Here is a 22,297-nt window from a genome sequence, read left to right as displayed (position 1 = left end):
ATTGTATATACATGTAAATTTATTGTATATTACTCTTTCTCCATCTGTTTATATATATGCGCAGACATTTATAGTAATGTAAATAAATTACTATCAGGCCTTTTCTTCATCATTTTGGGAATGCCATCAAAACCAGTGGAATTGGGATAATGCTCTTGTGGGAATATTTTCAAATTTCAAAATCTATAGATGTCAAAATATTTTTGTGTGTAAGGTATTAATAGATTGCATAATAAAGCATTTCAGAAACTGTTAAACAGTATAACTGTTCCTTTGGTAACCAAAATATACATACACTTTATCAAAACTATTTTAAAACAGCAAAATAAATAAATAAGAAAAAAAAGGTAACACTCATTTGGGAATCTGGAATAAAGACACAGTTTTTTTCGTGTTTTTTTCTTTTTTCTTTTTTTTTTTTTTTTTTTGCTTTGGGATTACCTCCTTTTACCGAGGGTTAGATTTATAGGGGGAAAAGCCCCGACAATTATCACATTCATAATTGTGTTATTTTGTTTGTTTGTTTGTTTTGGGTTTAATGCCATTTTTCAACAGTATTTCAATCATGTAACAGCGGGCATTTAACCTAACAAGTGTTCTTGGATTCTGTACCGGTAAAACCTGTTCTCTGCGAGTAACTGCCAACTTCTCCACATGAATTATCAGTGGTGGAGGACTAATGATTTCAGACACAATGCCTTTTAACAAATCGTCACGGAGAACATACGCCCTGCCCGGGGATCGAACTGTCTACCCCGTGATCCGTAGACCAACGCTGTCCTTAGTTGTCTTATATTTATTTAAATAAATTACTATCATCACATTCATCTCAGTCATGCACATAGATAGTAATGTACGGTGTCACCTAAAAAGGGGGACGAAATGACAAATTTGAAATCGCCGAGGGGGACGAAATGACCAAATCGGGGACGAGTTGACTGGGAGACGAGTTGACTAGGGGACGAGTTGACTGTAAATCCATATTTGTCTCATATTTATGTAAATAAATTACTAATATCACATTTTGTTTTGCATGCTCAAGTTACTTTGAAATACAATAGATCTTAGTATGTGTTTCATAAAAAAACTAACCCCCAATGATGAAAACGATGGAAGATATATTTCAGAAAAACAGAAACTCAAGTACTAAGTAATGGGGGTTTTAGTTCCCAGACCCAGTGATTGTACTACAAATGATTCACAGTGATTGAACTATAAATTATCGAATTACTGGTATATATATTATTGCACATGACATTTGATTGAATATTATTTCTGTATCACAAGTGCAATTCCACACTGGAGCATGAACATATTCTCTGAGAGGAACCCAGATGGTCAGTGAGCAACCATGTCCAGCATTATAGCCTTAGTGTGTACCTGGTAATGGCTGATCATTGAAATGAGATAAACATTATGATATAATGGACATTAATGTCAGGGAAAACCACAAGACTCTGGAAGCTAATTTATAGCCAAGTCGGCCCTTTAAGGCACTTTTGTCATACAAAGGATTCTTTTTTTGAAAGGAAAGGACTTGAGTCAGGAGGAGTTTTGTTAAAAGATGTTGATCTTGAAGATAATAATACTGTAATACAGTATGAATGAATATCATTATATTGTAGTGCAGCTTGTCAGTAAGAACAGGGATTTTTTTTACCATTTAGAAACTGGGGCCCGGGGCCCATTCAGTTGGGAAAAATGGTGCATAAAACCTGAAAATTGGGAAATACAAAAATAAGTTTTACCATCATACACCCTCGATTTCAGCATTGTTATTGTTTGATGTCATATGTACAAGTCTTTTGTTTTATATTCTTTGTCTTTTGAAAGTGTCTGCTAAATTTTCTGGTATTTCTTCAGTGAGAAACTCAACGGTCAGTAAAATTTTGGGAAATTTAAACTTAAGAATTGGGAAAATAAGCACATTTTTGCAATTGGGATGGGGCCATATTCGGCCCCAAAATCAGCCTTAAAAAAACAAATCCCTGAAGAATATAGTTTCTCACCATATAAATAATTTTAACGTACATATTTCAAATGGTCTAGTATTATTATGTGTGTGCAGAAACCCAAGAGGGTCAAGCATAAAAAAAGAAATGTCCATTTGGTACGAATATATTCAGGCACTGGATCAAGATATGAGCCATGCCATAAGAAAACCATCATAGTGCATTTGCGACCAGCATGGATCCAGACCAGCCTGCACATCCATGCAGTCCTGTCAGGATCCATGCTGTTCGCTTCCAAAGCCTATTGCAATTAGAGTTACTTTTAGCGAACAGCATGGATCCTGACTAGACTGCGTGGATGCGCAGGCTGGTCTGGATCCATGTTGGTCGCAAACGCACTATGTTGGTTTTCTCATGGCGCGGCTCATGTATAAGTATACTAAGTAAAAAACACTAAAAAAATAATATGCAGAGAGTTAACTTAAAAAGTAATACAATTTTGTAACTTATTCAATTGTATATATGCAGTATAAGTAAACAAATAAAATTATTTACATTCAAATTAAGATATAGATGGATATTGCACAGCTCATGTTTGCACGTCAGAGTCAGACATTGTGTTCTGATCTTGAAAACCTGCATACACCCAAATAAAGTACAAGTACTTCTTTCAGTTGGAATCCCTACAGCTTAAAGTTCATATAAGTTAACTAAATTTAACAACATTTCTAAAAATCAAAAATAAAATTGATGAAAAGAGACTTGAAGTAATCCTGCTTTAGCTTTTTAAGATTAAAGAATGTCTCCTTTTAAAGTAACAGAAAGAGAAATGTTTTCTATAAGTTGTCAGTTTATCTTTTATCAAGTAAATTAAGTAAATCACTTAAGAAGAAAAGTCTTATGCCCTGGGACTTTGAAATCTGTTCAGATTGTGTTATCTTTTCATCAGTTTGTACCAGGCTTTAAGTCTGAAACCAGATTGTTAGATTAATTTACTGTCAGGATTTGTTTTGCAAAGGGGGTGCTTAATAATCGTGTTTTTGCAACTTGCAAGCCCCAATTCCTTTTAGCCCTGGCTAGATTAACTGACTGTTGTTTCATAACTGAAGTAAGAGAATGGTTTTAAATCCAGTGAAATAAACACCTAATGGAGATAGAAAAGGATGCTGTCTATTTGTATGACAGAAATATTCTTGAAATTAGATAATATTGTGGCCTATGACCCTAAACATAAAAGAAAAGTAGGAAGGTTTCTAATTGCTGCCGACATTTGAATCAAAACTTTTATTTTCTAAAACTTGTTGGTAAGAAGCTTTTGACAAGAAATAAGAAAATGTGTATGATTATTGAATATTGGCTTTCCGAGAGTAAATCTTTTGTTTTATAGGTTACTATCTGTCATATGTGTTGAACAGCTGTTGTAAATTCAAATGATTTTATGAAGATAAGGGTACAACAGTAAGTTTGTAATTACTGAATGAGATAGTTGTTTTATCAAGTTTAAAGTCACAGTGAAACAATTCAAGTCATATGGCATCTTCCCTACCTATGGCGGAGGAAGACCCTGGGTTCACTTTCTAACATTAGTTCAGACGTGTGTGGGCACATTTTTAGGACAGAAGAGCCAGCTTGGTGGCTTTCTCATGTTAAAGAATTCTATACTGCCTGAAAGATTTCAGTGCAGGGCTTGTGTTCTGTTGAGGTAACATGGTAGCATGATTTTTGAACACTTTCTGGCTTGTCTCCTTTAAGATTTTTGTACTGAAAACATCTGTTCAGAGAAGGAAAATCCGGGTACTGGAAACCCATATTCTTTACTGAAAGCCCTTTTCGGTAATGAAAGGTCATGTTCTTTACTGGTAGCCCCTGTTTTATAGTGGAAGCATGTTTTGTACTGGAAGCCATTATTCTGAAGTGGAAGTTTTTGTCCTGCTCTTGAAACATTTATTCAGTATTGGAAGATCTTGTTCTGTGGTGAAAGTACAGTTTTTGCAGTGAATCCCTTTTTCTGTACTGAAATCTTACGTTCTGTACTGGAAGCACCAGTTCTGTACTGAAAAATTTAGTTCTGTACTGGAAACTCCAGGTTCCTGGTCTGGCCCCTGTCCTATAGTGGAAACCCCTGTTCTCTGCTGGAAGTCGCTGTTCTGTGCTGGAATAAAATTATTTACTCAGAAATGATTCTTTTAATACCTAGTAAGCTCATGTTTATAACAAATGTTTACGAAAACTGGGAAACTTAAATTGATCTAAACCATGAATATATGGAGATTTTTTCGTATTGCATATATATTTTTGCTATTTAAACACAGCTGATGTTGCAAGAAATGAGATTATATCCAAATAAACCTGACATTTATCTGATAAAGATTTATTGGATATTAGAATTCAGAAAATTTGATGTTATCCAAGGATAAATGATGTGAAAATGTTTATTGCACTTGCTTAATCAGTTTAATCTTTTGCCTTTAATAAAATAGGGATAAATTTGATTGAAAATTTCAAGCTCAGTTGCTCCCACTTCCTGTAAGGTTTAAGACATTACTTTTTATGTGCTGTCTTTAAATTATTGTGTCCTATGGCTTGCTGTCGATTGTTACGAAGGGTGTGATTGTGTTCTGTATCAGTCAAGGTTGTTTGCATTTCAAGCCATTACAGGGGGATAATATTTGATGGTAGGGGTGAATAATGTTTGGTATAAGTCATGGGTTATAGGACAAGGACAGCATTGATTTCTAGGGGTCTCGTAATGTTCAGTACATTTGTATTAGTCATGGTTGTATTCTGAGCGTGTATAGTAAGACAACTCCGAGGGGTTGGACAAGTTAACGAATTTTTCTCCACCAATGTGTTAGTATTGTTAGCAAAAAATAAATTATTATAGATGAAATATTTAACTTTAGAAATTGAATTTTTATGGATTTCTGAAAATCATTGCATTAAGACATTTGACTTCCTGTAATATTCATAAGTTTTGCTGTAATTAGTTGTCACAGATATCCAGTTTGAAATTTTATAATTTATTCATTTTGATTTCACATCCTTTATGCCATGCTTCAGTGATCCTCAACATCAGATAATTCTCATTTAAGTAGTTTTGCAAAAACCTGTTTTAACTAAAGAGATCTGTTCATAGATATTTGAATGAGAAATTGTATTTTGTTAAATAGGTCATGGGTATAGATACTTTTTTTTCAATGATACTCATCTATAGTACAAATTTATGGTTTGAAAAGCATAAGTTACACCACATTGAACATAATCAACATTCTGCTAGGCATTGATATTAATTTAATACATGTTTTTACTTCTTTTACAAGTTCTTTATTAATGCTAGGATAATGTGTCAAAGGAGTTTAATGCTGGAGACTGAAACTGACCTTATGTCTAACTGTCCTTATGTCTGATCTTCCTTATGTCTTACTGTCCTTATGTCTGACCATCCTTACGTCTTACTGTCGTTATGTCTAACTGCCCTTATGTCGGACCATCCTTACATCTGACTGTCCTTATTTCTGATCATCCTTATGTCTGACTTTCCTAATGTCTGACCATCCTTACGTCTTACTGCCCTTATGTCTAACTGCCCTTATGTCTGATCTTCCTTACATCTGACTGTCCTTATGTCTAACTGCCCTTATATCTGACCATCCTTACATCTGACTGTCCTTATGTCTTACTGCCCTTATGTCTGACCATCCTTACATCTGACTGTCCTTTTGTCTAACCTTTCTTACCTTATCTGACTGGCCTGTCTGGCTATCCTACTCACCACGGCGTCGGCGTCACATCTTGGTTAAGTTTTTCGTACCAGTCCACATTTTGACAAAGTCTTTTGAGATAAAACTTTGAAACTTTCAACACTTGTTTACCATCACCATGGCCAGTTATAAGCAAGAGTACATAAATCCATCAAGGATTTTGGCTGAATTATGGCCCATTTTGACTTAGAAATCATGGTTAAATTTTTCGTACCAGTTCATATTTTGACAAAGTCTTTTGAGATAAAACTTTGAAACTTTCAACACTTGTTTACCATCACCATGGCCAGTTATAGGCAAGAGTACATAACTCCATCAAGGATTTTGGCTGAATTATGGCCCCTTTCGACTTAGAAATCTTGGTTAAGTTTTTCGTACCAGTTCATATTTTGACAGTCTTTTGAGATAAAGCTTTGAAACTTTCAACACTTGTTTACCATCACCATATCCAATTATAGGCAAGAGCACATAACTCCATCAAGGATTTTGGCTGAATTATGGCCCTTTTTGACTTAGAAATCTGGGATAATATTTCGTACCAGTTCATATTTTGACAAAGTCTTAGGAGATAAAGCTTTGAAACTTTCAACACTTGTTTATCATCACAATGGCCAGTTATAGGCAAGAGTAAATAACTCCATCAAGGATTTTGGCTGAATTATGGCCCCTTTTGACTTAGAAATCATGGTTAAATTTTTCGTACCAGTTCATATTTTGACAAAGTCTTGTAACATAAAGCTTTGAAACTTTCAACACTTGTTTACCATCACCATGACCAGTTATAGGCAAGAGTACATAACTCCATCAAGGATTTTGGCTGAATTATGGCCCCTTTCATCTTGGTTAAGTTTTTCGTACCAGTTCATATTTTGACAAAGTCTTTTGAGATAAAGCTTTGAAACTTTCAACACTTGTTTACCATCACCATATCCAGTTATAGGCAAGAGCACGTAACTCCATCAAGGATTTTGGCTGAATTATGGCCCTTTTTGACTTAGAAATCTGGGATAATATTTCGTACCAGTTCATATTTTGACAAAGTCTTTTGAGATAAAGCTTTGAAACTTTCAACACCTGTTTACCATCACCATATCCAGTTATAGGCAAGAGTACATAACTCCATCAAGGATTTTGGCTGAATTATGGCCCCTTTTGACTTAGAAATCTTGGTTAAGTTTTCCGTACCAGTTCATATTTTTTGTAAAGTGTTTGACATATGGCTTTGAAACTTTTATCACTTGTTTAGTATAATAGTCTCTATCTGTAGGAAAGAGTACATAACTCTGTCATCTATTTTGGCTGAATTATGGCCCTTTTTGGACTTTGAAATTGGTTGTTTTCATACAAGTCCATGTTTTGTCAAAACTATTTGACATATGGCTTTTAAACTTTGAACACTTGTTTATCATTATGATTTCCATCTGTAGGCAAGAGTACATAACTATTTTGACTGAATTATGGCCCTTTTTGGACTTTGAAATTGGTTCATACATTGCCATTTAGTGCAAGACTTATCGAAATCAAAGAAATACAGGAACATTGTTTGTCTAATCTGTTTATTTCTTTTGCTTGAAAATCTGTGGAAATATTTTGACCCCATTCTTCAGTAAATTCTTCGAATAGTTGAGCGCGCTGTCATCAGACAGCTCTTGTTTTTATAAGGGTTATACAAGCATTTTCATATTTTGCAGGAAACTTTAGCAGAGAATGGAGTTTCCTGTCTCACATTAAATTGATTTTCATGTGTATATATTTAAGGTACATTTTCTTTTATGACTCGGGTAAGATAAAGTTTAATTGCTCTTGCAGTAACTTGTAAATACTGTAAAAATGAAATATAAAAAGGCAGCTTTTAGTACAGTTGATATTTTTAGTTACTACCCTAGTAGTTGTTAGATATGTAAATACTTGATAGAACTATTTTTGGAGTATTTGAGCCGGGCCATGAGAAAACCGACATAGTGCGCAATCTGGTCAGGATCCATGCTGTTTGCTTTCAAAGCTTATTGCGGTTAGAGAAACCATTAGCGAATAGCATGGATGAGCAGGCTGGTCTGGATTCATGCTGGTTGCAAGTGCACTATGTTGGTTTTCTCACGGTGCGGCTCATTTTGTTGTTGATGTCTGTATAGAGATAGTGGTATTACTATATTTTCGTATTATTACAGAGATATTATAATGTTTTTGTTTTCAGATATGTTTATGTGCAGTTAGTGCATGTTCAAGTGCTATATAGAAATACTGTTGGTATTTTGTTAGTACATTCCAACCTCTACATAATGACATCATTAGTACATTCTGATCTCTGCATAATGTCCTTTACCTCTGCATAGCAGCATCATTGGTAGGTTCCAACCTCTGAATAGCAACATTATTAGTACATTCCAACCTTTGCATAGCAACATCATTAGTACATTTCAACCTTTGCATAGCAACATCATTAGGACTTTCGAACTTCTGCATAGCAACATCATTATTACATTCTGATATCTGCATAACAACATGATTAGCACATTCTAACCTCTGCATAGCAACATCATTATTACATTCTGACATCTGCATAACAACATGATTAGCACATTCTAACCTCTGCATAGCAACATCATTATTACATTCTGACATCTGCATAACAACATGATTATTACATTCTAACCTTTGCATAGCAACATCATTATTACATTCTGACATCTGCATAACAACATGATTATTACATTCTAACCTTTGCATAGTAACATCATTATTACATTCTGACATCTGCATAACAACATGATAAGCACATTCCAACCTCTGCACAGCAACATCATTATTACATTCTGACATGTGCATAACAACATGATTAGTACATTCCAACCTCTTTATAGCAACATCATTATTACATTCTGACATCTGCATAACAACATGATTAGTACATTCTAACCTCTGCATAGCAACATCATTATTACATTCTGACATCTGCATAACAACATGATTAGTACATTCTAACCTCTGCATAGCAACATCATTATTACATTCTGACATCTGCATAACAACATGATTAGTACATTCTAACCTCTGCATAGCAACATCATTAGTACATTCCAACATCTGCATAGCAACATTATTATTACATTCTGACTTCTGCATAGCAACATCATTAGTACATTCCAACATCTGCATAGCAACATCATTATTACATTCTGACTTCTGCATAGCAACATCATAATTACATTCTGACATCTGCATAACAACATGATTAGTACATTCCAACCTCTGCATACCAGCACCATTAGTACATTCTAATCTCTGCATAGCAACATTGTTATTACATTCTGACTTCTGCGTAACAACATGATTAGTACCTTCTAACATCTGCATAACTGTACCATTTAGTACATCCCAACCTCTGCATAACTGTGCTATTAGTACTTTCTAACCTCTGTATAACAATGCAATTATTACATTCTAACATCTGCATAATGGCAACATTAGTACATTCTAACATCTTTCATAATAGCACCATTTAGTACATCCCAACCTCTGCATAACAGTGCCATTGGTACTTTCTAACATTTGTGTAACAGCACTATTAGTACATTCACACCTCTGCATAATGGAACAATTAGTACATTTACACCTGTATAAAAACACTACTAAGAAGACTATAGTCTGTTGTTTCAAGGTTGTTGCTTGCAGACATCCCAACTTTTTCTGAATGCCAAGTGGGAGTTTTTGCTTCCCAAAGTGGGAGATTGAGGTGTTCAAGTGGGAGATTTTATACCGCGGTAATAATGTTCATGATAACGAAGCTTGAAGCCTTCTGTGCAAAATTAAATAGTTATGGCACTTTAAGCACTATGTCTAAATTCAAAACACCACTGAGAATTAAACCTGCACTTTTATTTCTTTTGTTGGAAAGAAGACTTACCCAGGTGAATTTTACATGACAAACAGTACAGCTGTTAGAACTGTAAAAACAAAATGTATATAGCTAAAAGAATAAAAGTTCAAGCAATAGAAAATTTACTGTTTGATTCTCATCCCTGTCAACCAGTATTTAAAACCCCTGGCTCAAATACTTTATCCTGTTATCCAAAATTGAATGTCCGGGTATTGTTACACTTTCGTAGATTTGCCTAAAACTCCAGTTAAAAGGATGTGTTTGACAAATTGTTATGATGCAAAGACAGTTTAACAGCATTTGATAGTAAGTGATATTAAAATTTACCATGACATTTCCTCTTATCAAAATGAGTTTAAGAGAAATGTTTTTTAAAACCTAGCAGGTTGACTCGGCGACCATCTACTTTCGATTTCAAAAAGTTACAGAAAAAGCTAAAGCCAGTATAATTTCTAATCTAAATTTGATTGAATTTAATTAGATATCTAATGTCTGGATTTTATTTCAACTGTGACACATTAATCAACACCTGGCTTTGTTAAATCGTGTAATAAACAATATCAGCACGGGTAGAATAAGGTGCGAAAATATCTGAAAGCTGTTGTTTACAGACTCGTCAGTAGTGATACAGTATCAGATAGGCGCAAAGAAGTGGATTATTTCATATTTTTTGTGTGTTTATGTTGTTTTGTTTTGTTTTGTTTTAATCGGGAGATTGAGACTTCTGATCGGGGTGATCGGGTTTTACAACCAGAATCGGGAGAAACCCGATCGGATCGGGAGAGTTGGGATGTCTGTGCTTGCTGAGATTATTCTGCTAAGAAACTGGTATTGATAGATAGGAATAATCTGTCATTGAAAGGAGGTTTTCACTGTGTGGAGGTGTTATGAACAAAAATGTCACTGTACAGAAGTTATAATGTTGTTTTTCCAATTTTATCATTTGCATAAATCTGTTACAATATTGTTATTGGATAAAATTTTAATGCCACATTTAATTTGAAACAAATTATTTAATATTGTTAATGTAGTTTTGATTATGTACAGTTGGAGATACTTTTTATCATGTTTGGTGTCATCCCATGTCCACACCTTTTCTGATGCGCTTTTTATCTTTGTATCTTTGTAAGTATTTGATAGATTTGCTTAAAACTTAATACAGTTATTCATCATCAGCATTCACATCATATGACACAGGGCCATACCAATATTTCATGATTATCTGCCCTCTTTGCTTAGAATTTGAGGTTGAAGTTTTTGTGCACTTTCAAAATGTTTCTGTAATTACTAAATGGATTTGATTCAAACCTGATAAAGTTGTTGTTCCACATTATCACACTCACGAACCATTGCAAGTGGAAATTATTGGTCTGAAATGCATCATCGGGGATATAATGGCACACTTTTTAACTTTAGGTAAGAAGATGCTAAATATATAAATTCATGAAAACTGTTTCTTAACTTTTTACGAAAACGTGAAAATTAATATCTGCAAATCAGTTCGAGATCAGCAAAATGTGAACATTAATTTGCACGAAAAAAAAAGGTTTACAGTAGTTGTTTCACATCATTACCCACATCGTATTACACAAGAGCCATAACTGTTGCACTAATTTCATGGATTATGCCCCTTTATTATTTAGAATTTTAGGTTAATTTTGATGTACATCTACTATATCTTTGTTTTAACTTAATGAATTTGATACAAAGCTGAAACAGTTCTTCCACATCATCATGTGACCCAAGGTCAAACACTCTGTCCCAAATATGTTATAAATTGTGTCCCCTTTTTACTTAGAATTTCAGGTTTAAATTGTATTTTAATGCCACATTTAATTTGAAACAAATTATTTAATATTGTTAATGTAGTTTTGATTATGTACAGTTGGAGATACTTTTTATCATGTTTGGTGCCATCCCATGTCCACACCTTTTTTGATGCGCTTTTTATCTTTTGCTTAATCTCACTTATTACTAAATGGATTTTATTCAAACTTGAAATGGTTGTTCCACATTATTACCACATGATATGACACATGGTAGATTACCTTTGCAGAAATATTCCATGAATTATATCCCTTTTATACTTGGTTAAATACTTTCACTCTATTTCCATTATTTCCTAAAATAAATTTGACTCGGACTTAAACTTTGTTCAGTATCATCACCCACATTGTAGTCACTAAACACTTCAGTGATAGTAGCTCCAGCTTCCTCAGGTATGCCCTATTTCATTATCCAGCTTCAAAATAGTCGAGCATGTTGTCTCCTGTGACAGCTCTTGTTAATTTAACAAAGTTATGCACATTTATTGACTTTTGATTTTTATTTTGTTGTGATCTGTTATCTCATTAAGCATTATAAAAGAAGAAACTTTTACAGATAGAAATTGTTTTTCTTTTGGTACTTGTTTATGTAGACATTTTCGTTTTTTTAACTCTTTGAGTGTTAGGACTTTTGAGTAGTTGAGTGTTGCTGTCCTGCAATAGCTCTTGTTCTGTACTATTTTGTCAATTGTTGCTACCTTTGAATTTAAAGTTTACATAACAAAAATACTTACTGGGAAAAATGAATTAGAAATTTGTTTTGTTTTCCTGTTGGCTGTAGAAAATAATAATGTTATGTTTCACAGTATTTGTAAACTGTTGTGCTTGTACAGTTAAACACAGATGGTGCAAGGCAGTTAGTAGATGAGTAAAATGCTTGAGTTGAGTTATCCAGGGTTTCACGCTATCTAGATGTAGAAAATGTAAAGAAAGTTGGGGCTGACAGGAATTGCTGGGGCTACTGATGCTTGAGACAGCTGTGTTTCACTGTACATGTTTATGTAACAGATTTTATGCCACATAGAAAATATTGGGGTCATGTCGAGAACAAGACATATTCTCCAGTTGACCAGTACTTTAGGAGTTATAAATAAATACATTATAGTTATTGGGTTTTCAGTATAACCCATTTTAGAACTAAAATGTTAGTAATTCCTATTTATTTAATGTACAAATAAAACTGTCGTCATATCCCAAACTTGCCATGCCTTGTGGTTGTTGAGGGAAATTATTGTTGGGTAACAATATTTTAATGTGCCATGGAATTGTGTTTTTATTAAGTTTTTAGAAAATAGTATTAATGTAAGTAGTGGTAGTGTTATTATCTTGATTAGTTACTTATGTTTAGATGCCATTATAAAGAAAATATTTGTTTACAGTCAAAGTATCTTTCACCAAGTAAAATTAAGGGAGTGGGGGGGCCTTCATGGCCGATTGGTTGAGGTTGCTGACTTCAAATCACTTTCCTCTCACTGATGTGGGTTCAAAACCTGTAGAATTCTTAATGTCAGGAAACCATCAAGCTGGCATATGGAAGGTTGGAAGGTCAGGGGCTCTTCCACCATGCCCACCTGTGCTTGAAACAATGCACAGAGGGGTACCTGGGTCTTCTTCCACCATCATAAGCAGGAAATCTGGCCATATGACCTTGTGTTGGTGACTCTTAAGCTTAACATATCGAATTCACCGAGTAAAAACACAAGTTGCAACTCTTTCAGAAGGGAAATATATTTTGATATTACGTATAAAACAATTTTTATTTCCTATCTTTTTTGTGGTATTTCTCATTGTAAATATATGAATCAACGTTACATTTCTGTAATCCACTGAAACACTGTCATCAATTGAAATCCTCTTTGTTATGAATACCAGTTCTAATGCTATCTATGTAAAATTAGTTGTATATCTAAAGATATTTATTACGTGTTAATTTTGTTAGATTTTCGAATTTTGTTAAGACCATTATAATTAAGAAAAATCAGCATTTTGAAGTAACTTCAACCATTAGCATCAACAAATGTTCACTATATAGATATTATATAAAGCTGTAAATAAAATGCATGAAGTAGATTTTACTGGCTTTTCTCAATACTCCTACCAAATTTGTTCTGGCAGTGCGTGTAGTAAAAAAAACATTTGCAGCCAAGCGAAATAATTTTAGACTTGGTTTGATCGAATCTGAGAGGTAATGAAATGTGCAACACCCCTCACACAGGCTTCAGCTGAATTCTGTCATGGTAAAATTGAATAAACTCTATGATCAGAAAATATAACAACACTGAATCCAACCTTTCACCCATGCATCTGTTTACCCTACCCTAGTGCATTACTTATATAGGCAGAAATACACAATGACTGCAGCCAAGTATACCTTAACCTTTAGCCAGCTGGTGGCAAGTGATTCTGCCTTTGTGGACAGTGCAGACCAAGATCGGGCTGATGTTAGTCTGCACAGTCCACTATTTCAGTGAACACCCCTTTGAATAGGAAGTGGTACTGCACAAACTGAACAATAGACCAGTTTATTTTAGAAATTTAGCAGGTTAAACAGACAAGAAAAATACCGCCTCTACATACACAAGGTTTTTCTTTGATTTGACCTAGTGACCTAGTTTTTGATCCCAGACTACCCATATTCGAACTTGACCTAGATTTCATCAAGGCATCCAATCTTACCAAATTTTATGAAAATCCAGTGTAAAATTCAGCCCCTATTGCATACACAAGTTCTTTCCTTGATTTGACCTAGTGACCTAGTATTTGAACCCATATTACCCATATTCGAACCTGACCTAAACTTCATCAAGGTTACCATTCTGACAAAATTTCATGAAGATCAGTTGAAAAATACAACCGCTACTGCATACACGAGGTTTTTCTTTGATTTTACCTAGTGACCTACTTTTTGACCCTAACTGACCCATATTCCAATTCTACCTAGATTTCATCAAGGCAATCATTCCGACTTAATTTCAGCAAGACCAGTTGAAAAAAAAAACCAGCCTCTATTGCATAACAAGGTTTTCCTTTGATTTGACCTAGTGACCTACTTTTTGACCCCATATGACCCATATTCGAACACGACCTAGATTTCATCAAGGCAATCTATTTTAGGAAGATCAATTGAAAAATATAGCCTCTATCGCATATACAAAGTTTTTCTTTGATCTGACCTAGTCACCTACTTGTTGACCCTAGATGACCCATATTCAAACTTGACCTAGATTTCATCAATGCAATCATTCTGACTTAATTTCATGAAGATCAATTGAAAAATACAGCCTCTAGCACACATACAAGGTTTTTCTTTGATTTGACCTTGTGGCCTGCTTTTTGACCTCAGATGACCTGTTTTCAAACTCGGCCTAGATTTTATCAAGGTAATCATTCTAATTAAATTTCATGAAAATCAACTGAAAAATACAGCCTCTATCACATACACAAGGTTTTCCTTTGATTTAACCTAGGGATCTAGTTCTTGACCCCAGATGACCCATATTCGAACTTGACCTAAATTTCATCAAAGCATTCATTCTAACTGAAATTCATTGAGATTAATTGACAAGAGGGTCATGATGACCCTAGATCGCTCACCTGAGTAATATGAGTCCCATGTTTCAAATGGCAAACTGATGCTAAAATATTAAGAATGTAGATCAGTAGGTCACATTCATGGTAACTGGAAGTCAGTTTTAAGATCGGTGTTTAAAACTGTACATGTCATCGAAATTTCAAGGCTGTATCTTAAAAAAAAGAAAGTAGGTCAGTAGGTCAAGGTCACAGTCAAGTGATCGCTAATCGCTTGGGGTCATCAGGTAATTATAATTAAACAGTCTAGGAAATATGATCTGATAATTTTTGAAGTATTTTTTCCTATGTAACTCATAATTATAACAAGTGACCTCCAGGGCAGGGCCTCTCCACCACAGGGGCATAATTTGAACAAACTTGTTAGAGATCTACCAGATGATGCTACATACCAAATATTAAAGGCCTAGGCCTTGAACTTCCAGACAAGAAGATCATTTTTTTTTTCCTATATTAGTCTATGCAAAACTTGGTACCCACAGGGCAGGGCCTCTTTTCATCCTAGGGACATAATTTGATAGAGAAACACTAGGAAAGGCAACATATTTAATACTAAAAGCCTCGGTCTTGCATTTTCATGCAAGAAGATTTTTAAAGTTTTTTTCCTATACAAGTCTATGTAAAACTTGAGACCCCCTGGGGCAGGGCCTCTTTTCACCCCAGAGGCATAATTTGAACGACTTTGGTAGAGGACCACAAGGCAACGCTACATACAAAATATCAAAGGCCTAGGTCTTGTGGTTTTAGACAGGAAGATTTTTAAAGTTTTTTACTAAATAAGTCTATGTAAAACTTGTGACCCCCTGGCCGGGGCCTCTTTTCACCCCTTGGGCACAATTTGAACAATCTAGATAGAGGACCATAAGATGATGTCACATGCCAAATATCAAGGCTCTATACCTTGCAGTTTTGGACAAGAAGATTTTTAAAGTTTTTCCTTTCGGTTGTCATGGCAACCAGAGTTCTGCATGGAATTAAATTCTTTGAAAAATTTTGAAAGGGGGCCACCCAAGGATCATTCCTGTGAAGTTTGGTGTAATTCTGCTTAGTAGTTTTCAAGAAGATTTTTTTAGAAAATGCTGACGGACGGACGAACGCGCACGATGGACGACGGACATCAAGCGGACACAAAAGCTCACCATGAGCCTTTGGCTCAGGTCACTGGTGAGCTAAAAAATACACCCTCTATCACTTACACAAGGTTTTTCTTTGATTTGACCTATTGACCTAGTTTTTGACCCAAGATGACCCATTTTCAAACTCGGCCTAAATTTCAAGGTAATCATTCTGACCAAAATTCATAAAAACTAATTGAACAAGAGCTGTCACTAATGGTGAAAAATGCCCCCCAGCAGCACCTTGACCTTTGACCTGGTGACCTTGACCTTTGACCTGGTGACCCTAAAGTCAGTAGGAGTGATGTACTCAATAAGTACTATCAGCATGTGAAGTTTGAAGGTCCTGGGTGAAGTGGTTCGCGAGTAAATTGCCTTCATGCAAAAAGTTAATGTTGGCCCCTGTGACCGTGACCTTTGAGCTGGTGACCCTAAGGTCAGTAGGGGTGGTGTACTCATTAAGTACTATCAGCATGTGAAGTTTGAAGGTCCTGGGTAAAGTGGTTCGCGAGTAAAGTGCCTTCATGCAAAAAGTTAACGTTGGCCCCTGTGACCTTGACCTTTGACCTGGTGACCCAAAAGTCAGTAGGGGTGGTGTATTCAATAAGTACTATCAGCATGTGAAGTTTGAAGGTCCTGGGTGCAGTGGTTTGCGAGTAAAGTGCCTTCATGCAAAAAGATAACGTTGTGACTAACGAACGGACGGACAGTTGAAAACTTATTTGCCTCCTTTCGGGGGCATAAAAATACAGTCTCTATCGCATACACAAGGTTTTTCTTTGATCTGACCTAGTGACCTAGTTTTTAACCCCAGATGACCCATTTTCAAACTCGGCCTAGATTTCATCAAGGTTATCATTCTGACCAAATTTCATGAAGATCAGTTGAAAAATACAGCCTCTATTGCATACACAAGCTAAATGTTGACAGACGACAGACATCGAGGGATCACAAAAACTCACCTGAGCATTGCTCAGGTGAGCTAAAAGAAACAAAACTGGATTCTATAACGTTTAATCTTTTAATCTTGTTCAAAATAGCTCTACAAACATCTTGAAAAATAACAAGCATATAAAAATAAAGTCTACACCAAGATAATAGTAAAAAGACATACTTAAATGATAGAAATAAGTGCTTTTGCTGCTTAAATATATATCTGATTTTGACAATTTATGTACTGTGTCTTTTCAACTGACAGAGGAAATCAATGAATAATGTTCAAATAAGTAACAAACATTTTGATAAATATTTCGCATACCAAGTACTAAATTTTATATATACTACATCAGGAGATCTATGCACGACTTCAAAAGACAAATGGAAGTAACAAGTAACTAGTCTAACATTTAATAATACATTTCAGTCAGAGTCTCAAATGAATTTATATTATCCAAGAAACAAAACCCTAACATGCAAATATCTGAAGCAAATCTGCTGAGAGAGAAAAAGTGCATAAAAACTTTAACCTGAATTGCAAAGTAAAAACGGAGCATAAGTCATGAAATATTGGAACTGATGTACCATAATGGACCTTGTCATATACGGTGTAGGTGATATGAGGAACAACCATTTAATGTTTGAAACCTAGTAAAGATAAAGAGTGAACAAGCAAATTCGATGAATTGGAATCCCCCGCCGAAAGGGTCAGAGTTGAGGAACGGCAAAAAAATATATCCAGCAAAAAGTTAAGAATGTTACCAAGAAGCAAATAATTTCATTAGTCAAAATCAAATTAAAAGAAAATGAATGGTTTGTTTGGGTGGGGGGTGGGGTGAGGATACAACAGTTTACATGTTGATTATAAATATTGATAGAAAACGAAAAATGAAAAAAAAAAAAAAAAAAAAAAAATTGGGGGGGGGGGGGGGGGGGGGGGGGGGGGGGCGAGGGGTGATCAAGGTAAGATGGTGACCAGGTGTAGGTACATAACATCACATGTTTATAATAAACGTTCATGGAAAAAAATGAAAGAAGTTTAATGAAATTCTTCCAATTGGTTGCTTTGTTATGTACAGATCTGTGGATTTTTAAACAATTAAAGGGCAATAACCATATGGAAAATTGACCAATCGAAAAAAAACTTGAAGGGCATCATCGCAGTATCTTGGTTCATGTCTATTTCAAGTTTGATGAAATTCTACCTGCTAGTTACTGAGAAATGGCTGCAGACGGACATTTTTCATTAAATCAAGGGCAATAACTCCGAGGGAAATTGACCTATCAAAAAAAAAACTTGACGGGCATCAGCACAGTATCTTGGTTCATGTCTATTTCAAATTTGATGAAATTCTACTTGTTAGTTACTGAGAAATGGCTGCAGACGGACATTTTTTATTAAATCAAGGGCAATAACTCTGAGGGAAATTGACCAATCAAAAAAAAAACTTGACGGGCATCATCGCAGTATGTTGGTTCATGTTTATTTCAAGTTTCATGAAATTCTACCAAGTAGTTACTGAGAAATGGCTGCGGACGGACGGACGGACGGACGGACTGACGGACGGACAACGCCATTTCAATACCCCCCTCCCGATTTCATCGGCGGGGGATAAAAATGTAAAACACATTAAAAAAAAGATAGAACATTGCTACAGACATGAATAGGTAAGACCTCCATAGACATTTTACTTCATAAGAGTTGACAAAATGTAGGAGCATGAAGAATTATTGGAAAGTTTTGGGTGTTATCAGCTGGATGAAAAATACCAAACTGACATCATTTTTTGAAAACAACATAATACTAAATTCTAATATGACTAACAAAGCTTTAATTATCACAACGATATAATGTTGACGTCACATCAATGTGATATTTAGCGTCATGTATACATCTAGAAATAGTGCTTTCAAATTTGATCAAATGTTTTACTTAATAGCATGTTTAAAATGAAATGTCACATTGATCAACTGTCTTGATTAATTTACACATATATTAAGTTGGTAATTCGCTTTGCAGAATAATTCGACATCTTCTGCACCCAAACTGAACTCTTCTGCAAGTTGTATTACCATTTCCAGTCCTGGCGTGCAAAAACAAAGGAGTGTGACGACCTAACAATTGGCGCCATGCATGCGCTAAGAAATAGTTCTGTCATATTTGATCTAAATTTTACAATAAATTCATATTAGATTTGAAATAACTTATAGCAAAATGTTGTTTTAACACTATTTATACACTGGGGTGGTTATACGTCATTCAAAATAATTCACTCGGGCTGCCCCATCGTGAAATCATTACGCATGGCGTATAACCACCCATCGTGTATAAATAGTGTTAACGCACCATTTTGCTATAAATTATTTCTTAAATAAGACATGTTTTACATTAAAGATAATCTTAATATGCTTGTCTCTGTTAAAACATTCTTTTGCTAGAATGACGTCGCATTAACATGTGGTGACGTCTAAGTTTTTGTTGCGACTAAGAAAGAGCGCTTCTATATTTTATCTACTCTTTTAGATAAAGGGCATATAAGAATCGAAATAATTTATAGCAAAACCGTGTTTTAACACTGTTTATACACTTGGGCAGTAATTCATCTGTTTATACACTCGGGCGGTAATACGTTGTACAAATAATTTCACTCAGGCTGCGCACTCGTGAAATTATTGCACCCGAATAAACCGCCCATCGTGCATAAATAGTGTTAAAGCACTCTTTTGCTATAAATTACTTCTCATTCGAGATGTTTACATTCCCATCCGCACATAAAACCAGTGATACATCCAATATATTCTACAAATATTAAGGTGATGGACCCGTAATGAACATCGATTATTTCCGTTCGATTACGTATTCTCCATGTAGGAGTTCAGCATTCTCCGTCTAGTTGCTCACACAAGCTACATTAGCTGCCGTAAAAAGGAGAAGTAGTATCGAATATTACGTAATGTCAAGTATGTTGTCGATTGTCATTACAGGTCCATAACCTTAAAACACAACAAATGAATACCTTTACAGAACTACAGTATTTTCTTACAATAGGGTATTAAACAAAATTAGGGACATTTACATCAAGGTTGTTTCAAAGGTTTGTAACACTGTATGTTTACCTGCAGCATCACATTATGTATTTTTCATAAAATAACTTTTTCTCAGAACAATCAAGGAGTTAGACTTTTTATCCAGTTTTAGGTAAAAACACTAATGAATGGTCTACTTGGAATCATTCTATACCCTAGAGTGTCAAATGTTTCGAAGCACAGTGTAAAACACTAGAATCTCCAATCCGCTATGCAAGAATGCACATAAAATTATATTATTAATATACCTTTCTCAAATTTACAGTTTTTTCTTATTTATTTGCTCAAAATATTTCAATTAATGCAAAACTTTGGCAGCATAATTAATGAAACAAACCTAACATGTTAAAGAAGTAGTAAAAAGTACAAACAGAAATACAGTATAAAACAGTGTATAATAGATAATAGTGTAGTAGAATGTCCATGTATATTTTAAGAATGCTTTAAATTATCAATATTGCACAATAAAATGTTATAAACAAAATTTATATGATAAAATGGCTTTCAAAAATGCTGTAAGACATACAGAATAGAACTCTAGATACAGGTACTGTAAAAGGCAAAAATCAATATTACAAATGTACTAAGATACAGTAAAAAAATGAGTCCAGCCGAACTTGTGTTAGTGGCCGCCTGTATTTAGCAACCACTTGCCTTGAGCAGCCGGTCAGCTCATTTAACTTTTTGTTCTAATTGCAAACTGTCTTAACCTTTAGCCTGCAGGTGGCAAGTGATTCTGCCTTTGCGACCAGTGCAAACCAAGATCAGCCTGCACATCCATGCAGGCTGATCATGGTCTGCACTGTTCTTTTCAGTCAGTAAATTTTCAGTGAAGATCCCTTCGAATAAGAAATTGTATCACCTAAACTGAATGATGGACCAGTCCATTTTTTAAATTTAGCAGGCTTAAGGTTAATCAGCCACCTGACTCAAGCAGCCAGACTGTGTCACTCTATCACCTGACTCAAGCAGCCAGACTGTGTCACTCTATCACCTGACTCAAGCAGCCAGACTGTGTCACTCTATCATCTGGCTGCTAAATACAGGATTGAATGCATTAACAGATTTAATAAAAATATTAAAGAAAAACTAGCTAAACACTTCTTATACAAATTTACAATACAAAATAAAATATGTTAAAATCTGTTGTATACTAGTATGGTCCCTTAAAAGAACTGCTAACTTTTTTTTCAAAAATCTTTCGACACCTATACTCTCATATTTAAAAAACAAAAAGAATAAAGAAAACTGGTGATAACAAATAAATCACAGACTTAGATCACAATTTGATCATACAGAGACAACAGATGTTGGCCCTGGGTTACCTTCTGTATTGGAATGTACACTAATACTTTCATCAAAATCTGACGGTAGCAACCTTGTCCTCGTCCTACAACAACTGCTGAACAAGCCACATGCTAGACAAAAACCGCCGCAACAACCATTACCTGGGTTATTTGGAGGCACCTGAGCACGTGCAAAGTTTAGGAACACCTGTTCTAGCGTTGTTTGGCTCACTGAGTAATCTTCTATCTTAAAGTTAGCTTTTGCTTTTTCCATCGTGCCGAATATTTCTGCTAACTTTAATGTTGTGTCAGTTAAATGATAATTAATGTAACCCTGATGAATGTCTATCAGAACACAGCCAGGAAATTTTTGCTCTATGAATTTCATTAATGGTTCTGGGTTGGGTATGTCCTCGGTACTTGTTGTTCCAACCCTGGCGATCAGGAAGTAACCTTCACCGAACCGATTCTTCAGATGCTGTGGGCTGCCGAGACACTTAAACTGTCCATTAACCATCACAGCTAGTCGAGTGCATAAGGCTTCACACTCTTCCATGCTGAAAAAAATGTATCATAAAAATTCTTTCCTTAATAGCACAGTCTTCATTCTATTAAGATACTTTTGCTGTTCTTGTATAGAAAGATTTTTGTATCAACTAGACCTATCACTAAAGGTAATTAATAGCCCAAAATGCAATTTGGTTACTGGGACAGTAAACTGTTGTGATCATGACCTTTGACCCTCAAGGGTGACCTTGACCTTAGGCATAGTGACCTGAGTTGTGCACTCTGCATGTCATCTTGATAAGGTTCATACTGATGCAAATTTTATGAAAATCCTTCCAGTGATTAAAAAGATAAATTTTGGC

General features: G+C 35.0%; 2 protein-coding genes across 4 annotated transcripts in view; both read right to left on the bottom strand.

Moving 5' to 3' along the window:
- Positions 1 to 3,033: 3,033 nt before the first annotated feature.
- On the bottom strand, positions 3,034 to 9,067 carry LOC123562119 (uncharacterized). Its single transcript, XM_053525261.1, has 3 exons — positions 8,037 to 9,067; positions 3,978 to 4,104; positions 3,034 to 3,096 (listed from the first exon to the last, which is right to left on the bottom strand). Exons 1-3 carry the CDS (start codon positions 9,065 to 9,067, stop codon positions 3,034 to 3,036), a joined length of 1,221 nt encoding a protein of 406 aa, XP_053381236.1.
- Positions 9,068 to 18,670: 9,603 nt separating this feature from the next.
- LOC123562118 (phospholipid-transporting ATPase ABCA3-like) overlaps positions 18,671 to 22,297 on the bottom strand; it is a 62,600-nt gene continuing 58,973 nt past the window's right edge. For 2 of the 3 annotated variants that reach the window (XM_053535322.1, XM_053535317.1), the window contains exon 20: positions 18,671 to 21,985. In XM_053535322.1, coding sequence (XP_053391297.1) covers positions 21,433 to 21,985 — 553 coding nt within the window. In that variant the 3' untranslated portion in view covers positions 18,671 to 21,432. The remainder of the gene's footprint in view (positions 21,986 to 22,297) is intronic. The other variant, XR_008369522.1, reaches the window with a different exon arrangement.

Source organism: Mercenaria mercenaria, chromosome 2 (assembly GCF_021730395.1).
Source record: "Mercenaria mercenaria strain notata chromosome 2, MADL_Memer_1, whole genome shotgun sequence".
NCBI lineage: Eukaryota > Metazoa > Mollusca > Bivalvia > Venerida > Veneridae > Mercenaria > Mercenaria mercenaria.
Note: the sequence above shows the minus strand (reverse complement) of the source record. Positions and strands in the feature narration are given on the sequence as shown.